Source organism: Mustela nivalis, assembly GCF_964662115.1.
Source record: "Mustela nivalis genome assembly, chromosome: 8".
Lineage (NCBI taxonomy): Eukaryota > Metazoa > Chordata > Mammalia > Carnivora > Mustelidae > Mustela > Mustela nivalis.
The window spans coordinates 18,049,478-18,067,851 of NC_139027.1; the positions used below are offsets into that span (position 1 = coordinate 18,049,478).

The 18,374-nt window shown below is 39.0% G+C and overlaps 1 protein-coding gene across 17 annotated transcripts in view; it reads right to left on the reverse strand.

Moving 5' to 3' along the window:
* The window catches only part of ITSN2 (intersectin 2), a 140,648-nt gene that overhangs the window by 72,761 nt on the left and 49,513 nt on the right, over window positions 1-18,374 (reverse strand). For all 17 annotated transcript variants that reach the window (XR_014315451.1, XR_014315452.1, XR_014315453.1 and 14 more), the window contains 8 exons: window positions 17,201-17,264; window positions 16,536-16,673; window positions 16,019-16,104; window positions 15,057-15,319; window positions 13,848-13,997; window positions 10,868-11,008; window positions 9,773-9,860; window positions 5,449-5,588 (listed from right to left, as the gene is read on the reverse strand). Coding sequence is in view for 13 of the 17 variants with exons in the window: in XM_082744988.1 (XP_082601114.1) it covers window positions 5,449-5,588; window positions 9,773-9,860; window positions 10,868-11,008; window positions 13,848-13,997; window positions 15,057-15,319; window positions 16,019-16,104; window positions 16,536-16,673; window positions 17,201-17,264 (1,070 nt within the window). In the remaining 4 variants the exon portion in view is untranslated. The remainder of the gene's footprint in view (window positions 1-5,448; window positions 5,589-9,772; window positions 9,861-10,867; window positions 11,009-13,847; window positions 13,998-15,056; window positions 15,320-16,018; window positions 16,105-16,535; window positions 16,674-17,200; window positions 17,265-18,374) is intronic.

Sequence of the window (18,374 nt, forward strand, 5' to 3'; positions counted from 1 at the left end):
TCTCTAATGGAATAAGGGCATGTCAAATGTCTCATCTTTGGACTCACACAGGCTTTGCTGTGTGTCCTAGTGTCACTTAAGCAAAAGAGCAAAAATTACCACTGATCCTATACATGAATATGACAGGGACCAGTAGAACATAATTTCTTAAGACAATTTTAAACCTTATACTCCCATTCCACCATAAATAGGCTAAAGCAGATGCTCCGCTGTCTCAAAGACCACAAATTAGAACTCACTGCCTGTCTTCCTCCAAGACCAAAAAGGCCAATTTTTTCTCTCACCTGCCAACCCACCTGGCCTTCCCTGTTACCCTTTACCACCCAAATCCTCATCTCTAGAATGCTGTTTATCCTTGATCCGACCCAATCTCCCACCCTTCTTCTCCTCAAATCCCTCCACTGCTGGGGACCTTCCTGTTTGTGCTCAGGAAGCCCCTCACAGACGTGCATAGCTTCTCTGAACGGAAATTCCCTTAGCTCTTTGTCCTTTTGGCTGATCCCTCAGGATGCTGTTTTCCTCTGTTTCTCTCTCAGTTTACTACCACATATTCCATTTACATCAGGGTGAGGAGATAACAAGTTATTTTCTTTGCTCCTCACTGTCCTTTCCAGACTCTTATCTCTCTTCCCTTTTATGAAGTCATGCTTTCCTGAGGCTCATGCCATCTTGCAACACTCCCCTCCTCTTCCTCTTTATTGGTATCTCTTGATCACCTGGTCTGATCCTCATTCATTAATGTTCACTACTCTCCAAGGTTTTGACAACCACATGGATTGGATCAAAACCTCAACTCTCCTTTTTACCCCACTTAACTCACCATTTGCATTATTCTATGTTGAATCTTGTCATCATTAGAAACAGAACTACCACTGATGAAAGATCCCATTCTTCAAATGTTAGTTTTTATCCTTGGAGATCTTGTACCTGATACACCCAATGACCCCAACAGCTTCTCCTTTTTCATCAGCATAATTTTCTTTCCTCATACCTCTTCATGTCAGTCCATACTTCAGAGTTCCTCTTTGCTGCAATTCCCTGTCCCTCCCTCACTGTCATGTCTATTAAAACTTCAAACCTGTGTAAACCTATGACTCTGCTTTACCCTTCTTTGTGGTTTTATCTAAGCAGCTGAACTTTGGTGGGGAAAAAAATCATACAATTAGGCATGCTGCTTTCAATTTATTTTTTTAAGATTTTATTTATTTATTTATTTGTCAGAGAGAGAGAGAGAGAGAGAGAGCAAGCACGCACGAGCACACGCACGAGCAGGGAGAGCAGCAGGCAGAAGTGGAGAGAGAAGCAGGCTCCCTGCTGAGCAAGGAGCCCAATGCAGGACTCGATCCCAGGACCTTGGGATCATGACCTGAGTCAAAAGCAGCAGCCCAATGAACTGAGCTACCCAGGCATCCCTGCTTTCAATTTATATTCATGACCTCCAACTTCACACAGGCATTCAACATTGCTCAGCACACGTACTGTCTTCCTCTACTAAGCATACACCCTTTACCCCCACTGCAATGTCTATTTCATGCCTACTTCTCTCTCCTGAAACAGAACTGCCTAATCTTCCCTAATCCGGGAATTTGGGAGTTCCCTAAACTCCCTAATCTTGCATCCATTCTTCTCACTACCAGCTAATAATCTTGCCTCATTAAACCACCAGACTGGAACTCCCTCATCTTCCCATCTCAAAAATCAATACAACTTCCTGCATCTGCACCCAACTTCTAGCCTGGCTGAACTTATTCCATGTCCTCAACTACCCAGGAAGATTCCTTGTAATGGTTTAATTTGCTTCTGATTTTAAGTCTTCGAGCTGTCAGCGTCCTACTCTCCACAAGCAAATTTAGCTGCATTCACACTCATCTTTCCTCCATATGTTACACTCAAAGACTTTTTACCTAACCCTTAAATCTATGCTCTGGATTGTATCTCAATCTGCTTCCCTTGGACTCTATCAATAACCACCACCTTATATATTCAACCTGAAGCTCTCCCTTCCTTCCTCCCCTTCCCTTCTGTCTCCTTAAAGTTTGTGTGTGTGTGTGTGTGTGTGTGTGTGTGTGTGTGTCTTAAATATTTTGTTTATTTATTTGAGAAAGAGAGAGAGAGTGTGAGACAACACAAGCAGGGGGAGCAGAAGAGGGAGAAGCAGGCTCCCCTCCTGAGCAGGGAGCTCAACTAGGGCCTCCAATGCAGGACTCCAGGATCATGACCCTGAGCCAAAGGCAGACAGTTAACTGACTGAGCCACCCAGGTGCCCCCATTTTTTGCATTTAAAAAATAGCCTTTACTTAATAGGAAAAAATACACGAAGTCACAAGTGTTCCTAGAATGTGGAATACATGTTTTCTGACAAACTCTTTTCTACTTTTTTTTTTTAATCAGCTCCATGTATCAATCCTAAAGTACTGCATATTTTTTTGAGAACATTCAAAACCCTTCATTCACTCCACAAGTATTTACTGCCACCCTTAACCTACCATGTACTCCTACAGGTGCTGGGAATTCAGCAACAAGACATTCGGCTTGGCCAGGAAATCACCATTAAGACAGACTCGGTCAGTTACCTCACCAGCTCTGTTCTCTCCATTTCCATTCCTCAGCCCCAACCGAATCTCTTCCCCATGTAAGCATATGCCTCAAAGAAAGCTGATACCACCTCCAAGGGTGGTCCTGATTATTTTCTCCCCAGCTTTCTTAAGATAAAACTGACAAATAAAAATTGTGTATGTTTAAGGTATACAACTTGATGTTTCGGTATTAGTACACAATGGGAAATGATCACCCAAACTGTGTCAATGAACATATCTACCTCACGTATTTTAACCGTTTTCTCTATCTTAGCAAATCTCAAGCATCCAACACTATATTGTTAACTAGAGTCACCATGTTGTACATCACATCCCAGAACTTCTCCATCTTTCCTAACTGAAACTTTGTATCCTTTATCCTTCAAGTCTTTCTTACACACACACACACACACACACACACGCACAAACGTTTTCCTTTGGCCTTATATTTTCTTTGCACTCTCCTCCCCGAGGTGTTCACATTCACTCAGCCCTTCCTTAACCCCCATTCATTCCTATCTGCTGCAGTTCAGCTTCTGCTCACTTAACCAAAATGGCCCTTTCAGTATGGTCTTCAACGGTCTCACGGACAATTCCATGGATATTTTTCAGGACTACGCTGACTGCTCTGCAGTGCTTTGCAGTGATAACTCTCAGAGGCCTCTTTTCTTGCTTTCTGGGACAGTACACTCTCTGGGCCACTCTCATCCCCTCTTAGTTTTAATCCTAAATTGCCTCTGATGAAAGTATCAACAAGCAGTGAAAGGCTGGAAGGCAAGAAGCATAAGGAAGAAAGTAAAACAAGAGATAAGAATAATCTGCTGGCCTGTGGAGAATCAAATGCTAACTGAAATAATCAGACTTACATGTGTGAGTACAGCCCACAAGTCATCATCAAACCTCATTTTGTAGATGAAGAAATATAGGGTGAAATTTTTATGCAACCTATGGCACAAGTTCTAAGACCAGATAAGCTGGCCATTCACGCTACAACCATAAAGGAAAGGCTGACACCATCTTTCCAACTTGCACAACCTTTGCTTAAACACGTGAGTTCCACTTATCATGTTCTTGTCTTCATTATGTACGAAGGCACATACATATATATGCAACTGCCCTACTGATGCAGAATGCACTCAGAATCTAGGGTCAAGGAGAGCTAAATGCAAAGCACCTTTCTTTAAACTATATTAAAACAGAAATTCATTGAGTATTTGAAATCCTCTGTGCTAAAATGACAAAGTGAGCTATTTATTTTTGCATATGATTTGAACATTTTTTATCTAAATTGCAAGCATGTCTAAACATGAGTCCTGCTAACTAGACATAACTAAAGCTGCCCCTCCATTATTGGCTATGATTTTTCCTTATAGCAGTATCAGGAAGCAGCCTGGTATATATACATGACATAACTTTGCCCTACATTTCAGAAGAAATACATTTTATTTTAAATAATGATTTTCAGTGATATGGGTAAACGATTTAATCTCCCATCCCCTTGTTTTCTTTTAAATTGAATCAGTAATCATCCCAGCAGTTAACCCAAAGCACAGGGATGTTATAGGGAAATCGGTAGTTATTTCTAAGTGTTTTGAGTTCCTTATGAGACAGGTTACTCTGGGCAACCCCACAAATTTCTGGCATTAGTCTCAAACAGGCAGTTAGACAGCAGAAGGCTATTCAAGCAAACAGAAAGAAAAAAGGTCCAAATTGTGTATGTTATTTCAAACAAAGACACTCATAAATGCAAAGAATAGTCTAGTTTTTAAGAAAAGAAAACAGTAAAGTAACTCAAAAGAAAAGGAGCTAGATATTAGAAAATAACCTTAAGTAAGAGGAAGAGGTTGTTGAGACAGCTTAGCAGAGACAAAAGGCACTGCAGAACAGAGTCATCCATATTCCCACACTGTAAGATAAGGCAGATAAAAAGCCAATTAAACTATGTACAGATTTTTAAAAATTATGTAGGGATGATAACTTGGCTGGCTTATCTGTCCACCAGCAAAAAATTATTTGGTTTTCTTTAAAAATTTTTCTATAAAATATATGCTCATATATAATGTAATATTAACATTATTCACCCAAAATTTCCCCTCCAGAACTGAAGCCACCATGATCTCTTTTCTTTATAATGTTCACTCTATAGGTGGTGGAGTATTACTCTAAATAAGTCAGCAAAAGTCATATGAAGAGATAGAGAGCTGTGGCTATTCCCAAATTGGAATGATGTGCCATCAGTCTGGTTTTTACCTTCTAATACTTCTTTCAGAGGTATGGCTTCCATATACAACTAATACTGCACAGAACGGTAAGCATGCAGTAGATGTTTTCGACATCTGCTCTGCCAATGCAGCAAATAATAGATCATGAACTTACTTTTCATGCAAAATTCAGAGTGCCAGATTATGCTTTGGATTTCACTGATTATTGCATTACTTAATAAAGGTTAATTATATTATAACAAAGAAACAAATGAAAGAATTTAGTATGTTATAAAAGCCTCTACCATTACAACTATTTTAAATAATTTTCCGTATCTACCATCTTAGAATTTTGCCCAAGATCATGTTGCCTGAGATCAACTTTCTAAACTGATAAAGGCACTTATTCTTAACAGGTACAGATACCAATAAAAACGATCAAGAACTGGAAACCATGGTAAATGATTGGTTTCATTACTTAACCATGTTTATAGTATCTACAGAGAACATCAAAAGCAATCTTCTAAACCTGGTATAGCTCAAATTATGAGAAAAATTATGCAAATATACTACATATAACAAAAATAGCTTTAGTTACTCATTCCACTAAATCAAAACAAGGACGGTAAGAAGACAGCTAACTAAAAATGAATACTATGGAAGATAAATACCTTTAATTGATTGTTAAATGAATCCATTTCAGATAGCTTAGATGCAGTTTCTTTTTCAAGAGCGTCTAATTGTTCTTTAAGTCTTTGGCATAATTCTTCCTTTTCCAATGATTTTTTATGAAGCAAATCAATCCCTAAATCTGAAATACAAACATCAGATAGTTTACATTTGGCAGAAATTCTTCTGTTACTACTGGTGATTGACTTTTACTCTCACAATATAAGTCAAACTCCTATGATGCACACCTTAAACTTGCACAGTGGTGTATGCCAATTATATTGTAGTAACACTGGAAAAAAAAGATGTATAAATATAAAATTACTCTATGGTTGTCTACATATTTTTAAAATTATATGTTATATAAATTATTTCATAATTTATATAACTATTCCCTTTTGGATTGCCATTAGGTTGTTTCTAATTTCCTACTATTTACACGAAAATGCTGCAATAAATATCCTCGTATATGTATTTGAAAGCACATGTGGAAGTATTTTACATGGCTAGGAGGTGAATGAACTGCCATGTAAAATGATTTGAGCACTTCAAATTTTGACAAAAACTGCCAACCGTCTTTCCAAAAAGGAACACTCATATAAAATGACACCAAAGTACCTGTTTCTGCACACCCTCAACAACACTGGATATTATCAACCTTTTTTCATTTTCTCCAATGGGCAAAAAAAGAAACCTTATTGTTATTTTAATTTGTATTTCCTTGATAACAACTGAAATCAAATCAACACCTATTTATAGGCTCACTGGCCACCCTCTTGGATTGCCTCACCCCATCCACTGCCTTTTTTCTTTCTGTTGGGTTGTCTTGATTTCTGATCTACAGCAGCTATAAATTCTTGTTGTACTGTAGTTCCAATGCTGCACTGTTTATCGATGTCTTTCATCATGAAAAAGTTCATTTTTGTATCATTGAATCTGTAAATATTATCCCTCATAGCTCTAGGGATTACGTGAAGAAATGTTTCCGACAGTGAGATTATAAAAAAGTCTTCCTTTGTTTTTATAACATTTTTTCCAGAGGTTTTTTTTTTTATGTTTAACCTCTTAGCTTACCTAGAATTTATTTATGTACATGGATTGAGGTAAAGAGCTTCCCTACCTCCCTTTCAGAGCGTCAACTGTCCCCCAGATCACTTATTTGGAAGCCCATCCTTTCCCCACTGGTGTTAAATGCCAAACTTATCATACTCTAAATTGTGAGATATAGCTCACAATTTAGAGTATGATAAGGCATATATTTAGTTCCATCATTCTATGTTTCCTTTCTGATCAATAATACGCTACTTTAGGGACTAGAGCTTTCCTAACATGTTTTTTTTTTTAATTTTTTAAAATTTAAATTCAATTAATTAACATAAAATGTACTATTTCTTTCAGGGGTCCTAACATGTTTTGATACCTGGTAGAGCTAGTGTGTTCTCCCCACCAATGTCATTCTTTTTCAAGTCTTGCCTCATCTTGCACGTTCTCTTCTAGGTGAATCTGTGAATTATCTTGCCAGGTTTCATTTAAAGAAACCTGAATGGAACTGAATGTACGGGACAAAGTAGTAGAGAATAACATCTTTACAACGTTGAGCTTTATCAGCGTTCCTGAGTCAGGAACATAACATGTACCTACTTATCCAGGAATCTTTCATATCTAGCAGTAAAATTTTATAGCTACACATTTCTTTATACATAATAATGAGAATCCTAATGTAAATGAGACCTTTGTTCATGATATTTTCTTATTTTAAAGATTTTATTTATTTATTTGACAGACAGAGACCACAAGTAGGCAGAGAGGCAGGCAGAGAGAGAGGAGGAAGCAGGCTCCCCAGCAGGAAGCCTGACGCCGGGCTGATCCCATGACTCTGGGATCATGACCCAAGCCGAAGGCAGAGGCTTTAACCCACTGAGCCACCCAGGTGCCCCTGTTCACGATATTTTCTAAGTGCTTTTGATATACAGTAAAAGTTGCTGGGTTTTACATGCTTTTTACTCAGACACCTTGCTAAATTAAATTCTCTTATAATTATCTTGTAGCTTTCCAGTATTTCAACAAATATTTTCTCAAGAAATTAACACCTCCACTATGTGCAAGGCACTGTACTAGGTTCAATAGCAGGGGAAAAAGAAGGACAAGGCATGGGTCCTAGCCTCAAGTAGTTCAGAGTCTATTTCAGTTGGGAGACAAGCACTGTGGAAAAAATCAGTTAATTTACACACCTAGTACTCTTCAAAATAAGCATCACGAAGAATGGATGTTTCAACACTAGATTTGAATAGATCATATCTATGAGCAAACTGAAAATCCAGAGAGGCCATGTGGTGGTACAGTGGGCTTCAGACTGAGAAGAATTTGAGAACGACTATTGTACCACCTTGGGCAACCACTTAATCTCTCCGAGTCTCAGCTTTGCTGAGCTACACAAGGGGAATAACAATATCTACTTCACCGGGCTGTTGTAAAAATTAAAAGACACAGTGCATGAAAACTGCCCAGCATGGTGCTTGGCCACAGTTGGTAATCTTCAGCGGCAACAGGGATGCAGAGAGGAATCTAAGGGATACAGGGTGCTTTGAAAACTGCCAACAAAAGCTTCCAATTTTAAACCAATAACTGTAATAACAGGTGGATCGCATTCTGTAAGAAAGACTAGCTCTACCAGGTCCCCAGTAAGACACAGTCCACATTCCATTTACAGTCCAAATACTGCAACAACGAGAGTGATGCTATATGCTCTCTGTGACTGCACGGATCAGGAGGGCTGCTCATCCAGCCTCTGGAATGCCTGTGGAGGGGTGAGGTAGGGGCTGATATGCTTCCAACAGCCAAGAAGACAATTATGTGCAAGGAAGATGGTCTGAGAAGAGACGTGGACAGACCGTTTCAGTGGAAGGTGGGAGATACAGCAGGAACAGTTCACAAAAGTAAAATTCTTTATGCCTGGTATTTCTTCCAAGTGAAGGGCCCTTCACTAGGATACCATTCCCAACTTCTTCCCACCCCTTCAGTAACTGGTGGGCTCACGATTAAGGACTTGGCATACACAGCCTAGGCCCTTCCAGTCCCTCGTGTTCTTGAGACTGAACTGCCCACAGGAAACCTGTTCTACTTTGTAGTACACCCAGTTTTTTACAGGGGTGACTGTCCCACTCACAGGTAAGCCAGGCTGTCCAATATCAGCTTTACCAAATATGAGGCAATATTTTTGGTCTCTCATATGTCTTGCTCCTTTGCCTTATTTCTCTATTCGTTCAGAACTTGGGCAAAGATGAGGGATGTTGTTAACTGGACTTCCTAAAGAGCCAGAACTATAAGAAAGAGCCCCGGAATGGAAAGACTGACAGATACTCAAAGGAAGACATTTATAATACTTCAGTCAGTTCTAACATGGTATTTGCAGATTTACTTTTCTTTAGGTAAACCTTTCTTCTATTATGTTGTTACTGGCATGCTATCCAACATAGAGATCTTTTTTTCAGTATCCTGGTTGGATGTTGGGTCAAGAAAAATGTGACATTCCACAAATTGCCTTGGACTATTTTGCTCCAAAGGTGTCAGAGGGCCAAGCCAGTAAAAGTCTTTATATGAATCAGATAGGTGATATGAAAGGTCTGGGAAGAGCATTCCATTCTGCTTAGGTCTAATACTGCTGTACACGATCACCTAGAATTTCACAGGCTTGGTCCCATGGTAGAATTTCCTGAAATTCTTTCCATTAGTGTAGGATTTTGCCAGAATGTACATACAGTCTTGTGTTAGAGCCAAACCTATATCTTATTTAACTATAGTCTAACATTTTATTTGACTGATATTTGAAACACATGTTATGAAGATAGGAAGGCATACCACAATGACTACTTATTTCATTCTTATTTATTTATAAGGGTTTTTTTCTCACCATAGCACATACCCTCCCTAATGTCCATCACCCAGCCACCCCATCTCTCCCACCTCCCTCCCCTCCAGTAGCCCTCAGTTTATTTCCTGAGATTGAGTCTCTCATGATTTGTCTTCCCCTCTGGTTTCATCTTGTTTCATTTTTCCCTCCCTTCCCCTATGATCCTCTGTCTTGTTTTTCAAATTCCTCATATCAGTGAGATTATAAGTTAATTGTCTTTCTCCAATGGACTTATTTACTTTTTATTGCTAAAGATGCTCTAACATCTGTGATTTTTTTTCACATTATTTTGAAATTTTTAACTACAGACAAGAAATGCTATGTATAACAGAATAATGTTATTTTAACAAGTAACAGAGTATGACTGGTACGGTCATTCAAAAATGAAAGAGGTAAAACAAACCTTAGAGACTTACCAGGTGTGTTACCGAGTTGCATGTTCTTAATTCTTTCATTTAGTAATTGCTTCTCAGGTACCAAATAGATAAGTTTATTTTGATAATCCTTATTAAAAAAAAAGTAGTACCTGATTAAAATTCTGGCATGTTGTCTGAGCATTTTTTGAAGACTTAAAAACATGATTTAATCACTCTTAAAACTTAGTATAGGAATAGTGTGTAGCTGTAAACCGCCTACAATTCACAAATAAATTAAAATGGAATTACGCATGATTTAAAATACAAATATTTAAACATACATCCATTTATGAATGATTGGCTGGAGCAAAGGTGGTGAGGAAAATCTTTGGTAATGGCGTGTGTCTGGAAGTCTTACAATCTGCCGCGCACTGACGGATGTCCGCAGGCACAAGGGGGGGAGGTGCCTTTGCCGTCTGCACCAAACCATATTTGTAAGCAGGTCATGACACCCCAGAATGAATATCGAAGAGAAATTAGAGACTTAGGAATTAGGGAAGCAGGTTTAAATCAGACAGTAAATGTTATCTGGCCTCTGTCTGTCCAGCTGTGACACAGTAAGAATACTTCGTTAATTAATTGCTAGTCCATATGGAAGCACAAATTTGGTTAAGAGGACTCTAAAGATGCAGAATGCTCCCAGGGTTCTTATTCTCAACCACGATAACTGAGCTAGACCTTACTGCACAGGTAAAGAAGATGACAAGGTCCCTGAGGGACACACATTTAACACTCTTCACCGCAAGTGTGAAAGAATAACATTAAGTCAAAATTTCCTAAAAGTAGTAGCAATAAACTTAAGTTTAATGTAAAGGTATATCTACATATTTATTAAAGACTTAAAAGTCAAAGTGAAAGGCATCCATTTATGTACAAATATTAAGCAGAATTTAACCAGATGTCTAGTAGAGCTTTAGAGGGCATATGAGCGTCCCGATATTATATAAAAGATGGTGTATACATTTACATCCTTCTAGGAATGAAGTCTATCAGAGACCCAGAGGGGTTCATCACCCCAAAATGAAAACTATGCTATTAGGAAGAATTATTAACAACTGCTCACATTTATGCACAATTCAGCAGCAAGGGACTAACCTGAAGTTCTTGTTGGAGTTGCTTGATTTCCATGATTTCCAGGTCACATTGCTTATCTAGAACTTCTATCTCAGTCTTTTGAGTTTGTTTTCGGAGTCGGACATCTTGAAGTCTGCCTGAGATCTGCTGATGTTTGCCATTCTATAGGAAGAGCATATAAACATACAGTGACTTAAAACACTAATAGAAAAAGCTCCTATCAGAAGAATTATATTCTCATTTAAACTTTTAAATGTCAGTTATCATTTATACTCAGTCTAGATAAATATCTAAAATTAAGTGGTGGAGGGCACCTGGCTGGCTTAGTCAGTAGAGCATATGACTTTTAATCTGGAGGTGGTGCATCTGAGCCCCACATTAGGCATGGAGCCTACCTAAAAATAAGTAAATACAACTAAGTGGAATGTGTTCTAAGGTTATATCTGTTAACTCCAGATAGAGTTATTATTAGCAGGAAATATACCATTCTCAGAGGGTAAGAGCCCAGATGCTAATATGACCAAGCACAAACATAGCACGCTGAATTTTTTCTGATTCCAGCAGTGAGGCATTAATTTATAATATTAAAATAGAGGTAGTCTCAAAGAATAACGAAGAGAGATAAACATCTACATGCGACTTTCGGCACTGTCTCCTTGAAGCTTCTGAAATTTCTACTCTCCACATTGCCATCTAATTTCCTCTAATTAAACAGGGTCCAGGAGGGCCTTTTGGGCCACAATTCTCTTCTCCTACACTAAATATTCCTTTCTTCTTCTCTGAGAAGTAGGGAGGGAAAAAAGAACCCAAACTAGCAGAGATTCTTTTTTTTTTTTTTTAAGATTTTATTTATTTATCTGACACACAGAGAGACAGTGAGCGAGGAAACAAGAGGTAGAGGGAGTGCGAGAGGGAGAAGCAGGCCTCCTGTCAAGCAGGGAGCCTGATGTGGGGCTCCATCTTAGGACCCCAGGATGATGACCTCAGCTGAAGGCAGACGCTTAACAACTGAGCCACCCAGGTGCCCCCCAAACTAGCAGAGATTCTTAATGGAGACTAAGGAGAAGGGTGAGGTGTTATGGGCTGAAGTGTATCTCCCCAAAATTTGTATGTTGAAGTCTTAATCTCCAGGACCCCAGAGTGTGACTGTTATTTGGAAACAGGGTCTTTAAAGAGATCATAAGTTTAAATAAGGTCATATGGATGGGCCCTAATATAACCTGACTTATGACATGAGAAAATCTGGACACAAAACAGACACTAGAGATGCACAGGCAAGGAGGGGCCATGTAAGGAAAACAGCAAGGAGGCAGCCATCTATCTGCAAGCCAAGGAGAGAGGTCTCAGAAGTAACCAAACCTGCTGACATCCTGATCTTGGGACTCCAGACTCCAGAACTGTGAGAAAATTAATTTCTTTTGTTTAAGCCCCCTAGTCTGTGTTATTTCATTATGGTAGCCCTAGTTAATACAGCAAGGTGAGGAGGAGAAATGAAGCTTAAAAATCACTGATAATTAAAGTTTTTACTGAAAAGTTAGTTTTATATTTGAGAAACACACATGCTAAAAGGAATATGCAATGTCTACCCTAGCGTTCATGTTCCTATCTTCAGCAGGTACAGGCTCTGGACCTTCCAGATTCTTTACATTAATCTATGTTACTGCTTGGTATGCAATCCAGGTTCTTGGGGGAAAAACAATCAATCATAAGGTTTCTTTTTATAATTTTAAGGAAAAACATAGTTAAAATAATCATTCAGACAGAAATCCAAATAGCTACACAAAGAAGTTAAGGATTTTTAGGCCTATTTTGTAGTACTGTGGCATCAATAATAATTGTGATATGCTTTCTTATCCATTTGAAGGCATAAGATAGCACCTTTATGACCACAAATGCGATTTTTAAAAATTGTAATTTCAAGTCAGAAACCAAATAAAATGTTAGAATCCAATTAAAAAAGGTCTAAGCTTGAATCTATAACATGGCTACCCATGTATTTTTTTTTCAAAATCCTATTACACTATTAGGTCAGGCTTTTAGAATCTAGGGTTAAACTTACACCCTTTCTATCTTCTCACCATGCATTTGAAGCAAAGCCATTTATTTTTTTATTTATTTGCAACAAAGCCTTTTAAACAACTTGACTCTCTGACATCTGAAGTGTAAAATCTGGTAAGCATACTGGCCAATATTAGCTAAAAACCACAGTCCAGCAGAACTGGAAGAAGTCCTAAGAGGTCGTCTAGATCAGGAGCTTCAAATCATTTTTTTTTTTAGCAGAATCCTTTTTTCCAAGCAAATCCAGATAAAACTCCAAGAAAAGCAAAGCAAGTAACTGTGGAGCTTGTGTGTTGCAAGTCATGCAAAGTGCTAGGGAGAAGGGAGCACTGCCCTGCTGCCTTGGCTTCTCTCCTCCCACTGCTAGTCACCCCTCTGCAGACCACTTCTAGACATCAACTTCAAAACTGAAAATTATTAAACTAAAAAAAAATTTTTTTTACTAAACTGACACAACTCTATCTTTTACAGATGGGCAAAGCAACACACAGAAAAGGGATGCCTTGCCCAGGAATACATAGTTTGGCAGCTTCGGCACTGAGACCACAACGTAACTCTCAGCACTCTGAGTCACTGTTCTGGTAAACTATATTGTCCAGACTATTAAGAAGCACACATGAAAACATGACTATTCAATCCCATGAAAACATAATGTATTCATGAGGTAGGTTTAAAAAGCAATGACAGGGATGCCTGGGTGGCTCAGTCCGTTAAGTGTCTGCATTCAGTTCAGGTTATGATCCCAGAGTCCTGGGACTAAGCCAGCAAGGAGTCTCCTCACCCCCCCACCACCCCCACCCCCGCTCCCCACTCCCTGCTTGTGGCTGCTCTTTCTCTCTCACATAAGTAAATAAAATCTTAAGGGGAAAAAAAAAAAGAACAATATTTTCAACAGGTAACTCTAGCATCATTCACAGCAATTTCACTCAAACCTCAGGCATACCAGTGCTTCCAACTCGAGATGAAGACTCTTCTTCTTAGAGTTTAACCTGACAATTTCTTCCTGTTCTCTATTCCTTTGATTGAGAAGCTCCTGTCGACGAATCCTCTCCCATTCTAAACGACGTTGTCTTTCCAGTTCCTGTTTTGCTGCCTGAAAATAATGAATTTTTTTTAAAAGATTTTATTTATTCATTTGACAGACAGAGATCACAAGCAGGCAGAGAAGCAGGCAGAGAGAGAGAGGTGGAAGCCCCGCAGAGCAGAGAGCCAGATGCAGGGCTCCATCCCAGAACCCTGGGATAATGACCTGAACTGAAGGCAGAGGCTTTAACCCACTGAGCCACCCAGGCACCCCAATGAATTAATTTTTAAATTAACAATTTTGCCTCATTCAAAAAGTGATGGGAGGACAGAGAGGGGAGGCAGTGTTTGGCATTTAGTGAGCTTCAGTGCCTAAGTTAGGAAACTGGGCAAACCCAGTTTTAGCAGTAGGCCTAACCTATGGACTTCCACAAAAGTAACAGCACCCATCAGACTTTTTGACTGTTTCATGGAACCATCTTTTTCTTTGTAGTTACTTTTTTCTTAAATAAAAAGACAATCTCAAAAATAGAAGTGTTAATAAGAATAATCATACCTTTATTCTGGTATCAGGGAAGAAAAACCCTTCTCCTGACATTACTTCAATGTCATTGTGATTTCTGTGCTCCATCCCAAGCCCCTTAAAACAAAGCCAGTCCTCCTAGGGATACCACACAGCAGTATTTATCCCAAGGACCTGTGCAAGCCCACCCTTGTGCTCCTCCTCCGGACTCCCCAGTCTCAGCTTTCTGCGGCTCCAATTCCGCGGCCTCTTACTCTGGATCCCAAGCTTACTTTTGTTCATGCCCTGCCTGGATGGACTCCTTCCTCTGGCTCACTAACCTCAGCTCCTCACTCAACTCAGCTCTGCCATCAGTCCTCCTCTGAATGACTTATCACCTGCAGACAGGCCTCCTCCACCAGGTACTGGCCCTGAAAACCCTTCACAAGCAAGGGCCCCCTTCCCCTCCGCAAGGGAAGGCAGGCTCAGAGATGGAGATGATAAGTAAGAATGAATGATGCAGAGAAAATAAGACACAACAAAAATACCCACTTTTAAATAAAATGGAATAAAGTCACTTATTAAATATAATCATTTTCTGAGGAAACAAAATAAGTTAAAAACAACCTCTCGTCTTTCTATCTCTTTTCTCCTTTCTTCCTCCCGCTGTCTTTCCAGTTCCCTCTGCTTCTCCAAGCGTTTTTCTAATTCAAGTTGCTTCTTCCATTCCTGCTCCTGCAATTCTCTCTGTTTGCGCTCCCACTCTTCCTTTTCTTTCTGGGCTTTCCGTTCTGCCTCCCTCTGCTGCTGCTCCATCAGCGCTTGGCGTCGCTTCTCCAGCTCCACGTTTCCGCGCTCATAGTTGGCCTTCCGCTTGTCCTCAAAAGTAACTAAATAAAACATGTTGTAAGGACTCTCACATGAACAGCCCAAGAACGTGGACTCCAGTTTCAACACCCTCATGCCTCATGATCATTTGAGTGCTGTTACTCTGTGGACACTTCCCCTAAGGATAGTTTTAACTCAAATGTAAATAGTAAAGTATTTACTTTTGTCTAAGAGGATTCATTTTTGGAAAACAAATTTCTAAGTTTGAATCCATCTGAGAGAAATAATTTTACTATTCCTGCCAATAAAAATGCTAACTGTTTTCTCAGTATTTTCTTCGGATAAATAAAGTTATACGGCTATATACTTATTTTATTTGATATAGTTCATTAACTTTTTAATACTTTAAAATATATACATATGTACTTTTTCAACCAATATTTAAACTTTTCTTTACAGCTGAAGATTTCATCACAAAGCTTGCTGTAGTGATTTTTCCTAAAGTGGGAGGAGCATTTTAACTAGGATGTCTAAGACAAAGACTCTTGCCAAACACATACACTGTCTATTCTTCCTAAATATACTTCTCACTTTTTACTATCTTCAGTTTATTGATGTCAGAATCTAACCCTTTTGGTGAATAGTTTTCTCTTATAACATATAAAATATTAAGAATGTAACATACTAAATACTTGTTTACAACTCAAGGTAAAATTTAAGAGAACCCACTGTAAACATACAACTTAGACATTCAATGTTACCTGGTAATTTTTTCTGAGGTTCCTCTTCTTGAATTTTCTGATATGAAGGCAGAGTTCCATTAATAGAATCGATTTGCTTTCCTCCCCTAAGAAAAGAAGACAACAAATGAATTTAGCACCAAACAGTCTGGACATTTCTAGACTGTATATACAGCTGTACTACCAATGACTAGAGCCATTGAATATTTAGAATGCAGTATTAAAGACACTTAGAGTGCAATATGGTCTAAAGTTATGATGTATGGCAGGATATGGACTGTCTAGCCAGAGAGGCTTGGATTCACATCATGGTTTAGCTGACTGCTGTCCATGAGCAATTGTGTCCTTAATCTGTAGCTGCCAGTTTCCTTATCTATAACACGGTGGAAACACACCTATTTCTACTCCTTGCTGGTGTAACTCATTAAATACCAAAATCAAATGTCAGTGTCAATGTTTAACTTCAGGAGATCGCAACGTAATCATCATGTCTACCCAAAAATCAAAACCATGCCTCTTCACCTCAAGAGGCGCCCACCTGAAAGACGGAGGGACAAGCTCAGGAGGCAACGTCAGTGGTAATGGTTGTCCCGCTTTGGCCATGTCAGTGAGGTGCATCGCAAGGATGAACTCTTCAGCTCTCAGCTGTCCGTCACCATCAATGTCAGCCAGGGTCCTAAAGAAAATGTGAACATTCACAGCTATAAACAGTCTACTTAGAATGAAGTATTTTCAAAAGAGTTCAATATTTAATTTCAAAATAATAATAATTACAATAAACAGCTGGGTTAACATACTTTAGGGAAATATAAATATACATGGAAAAGTGAGCTTATTTTTACCGTTCACTGTTCTATTACAAAGGGAGGGGAGAAAAAGAAACATTCCTTCTGAAAAGGTGGCTTGTCTCATTTCATGGATAATTCACCTATCAAATCACATTTAGCTCTAAATTAAAAATGAGACATTCTCTAATTCTCCACAGATGCCATTATGAAAAGACCAGTTTTACTTGCAAAATAATTAAATGCTACATTGCCAAAAAATAACAATTTGTACAATTTTGTTGGCTTTTAGGGTTGCATTAGGCTTTGAATGGCTGCTTTTATGGAACATCTTTGAGTCATAAACTTTGACAGAAACAGTATTTTTCCTACAACAGAGGATGTATAGTTAAAAATCACGATCAATGGACAAACTCACCAAATAGTAGCTAGCTGAGTTTGGGAAAGATTTGACTGAAGAAGAGCATTTCTAGCTTGAAAACCTGATTGAGTGGGAAAAACCAGAAAAAAGAAAGAAAATTCTTTAGTCTCTTCAAAGTCATGCAAACTGAAATGACTGTATTCCATAAAATAATACTGCTGCTATCCTGGAAACTTTTGACATCAAAAAGGTTTTTACTATATGCTAGCTGCTGAGCACTGGGGAGTAATCAAAACACAGTAATCAAAACCCTTGCCCCCAAGGAATTTAAAATCAAGAATTAGTAACTCAAGTGTTCCCCCATGTCCTTTCAGAAAATAACAAGCACACACCACTGACCAGCACAAGGGTCCTAGTGCTGGCACAGAAAGTGCTGGAGGCTGAGCTCTCAGGTCTCCTCATGCTCCCTGTGCACCTCTAAGCACTGCTTTCTTAGCATCTTCAGACTTTCTCATCTCTCTCTGATCTTTCCTCTCTCTCTACTTTCTCTTTTCCAAGTGACCTGTAAATGCTGGGATTCCCCAAGGCTCTGTTCTGGGCACTCTGTTCTCTCTGTGTGTTCACATTCATTTTTGTGACTTTAAATAGCACCTAGATAATTTGCAAATGTACATCCCAGCCGAAACCTCTGCTTTAGGTTTAGATTTCTATATCCAACTGAAAAACCTGCTGAAGTATTTTACAGGCATCTCAAACCAAATGCATACCAAATGACTCTCTCAATCCCCATTCACAGCCCTTTTCACCCAATTTACCTTCAGCCTTCCCCTTGCTCTGGGTGGCATCACTGTCCTGCCAGGGTCTCAAGCCAGAAAGCAGAAAGTCACCCTTGATCCCTCCCTCATGTACACCCACATCCAACATCAAGTTCTAAAATCTGACATCACTGCCTGTCTGGGTCCTCACCCTGAAAGTCCCAATTTAATGCCACCTTCTCAGAAATGTCTTCTCTGTCTGCCCTATGATCTAATATACTTCTTGTTTGTTTCTTTCATAACTCATATCACAATCTGTAATGTAATATTTATCTTCCTGTTTAACTATTTATTGTCTGTTTCTGCTAAGTCCTATGGACAAAAACCTTGACTGCCTTATTCACTAACGATTGTACCCAGTGCCAGGTCCATAAATGCTCAATAAATATTTGCTAAAGTGATGAAAAGAATTGTAA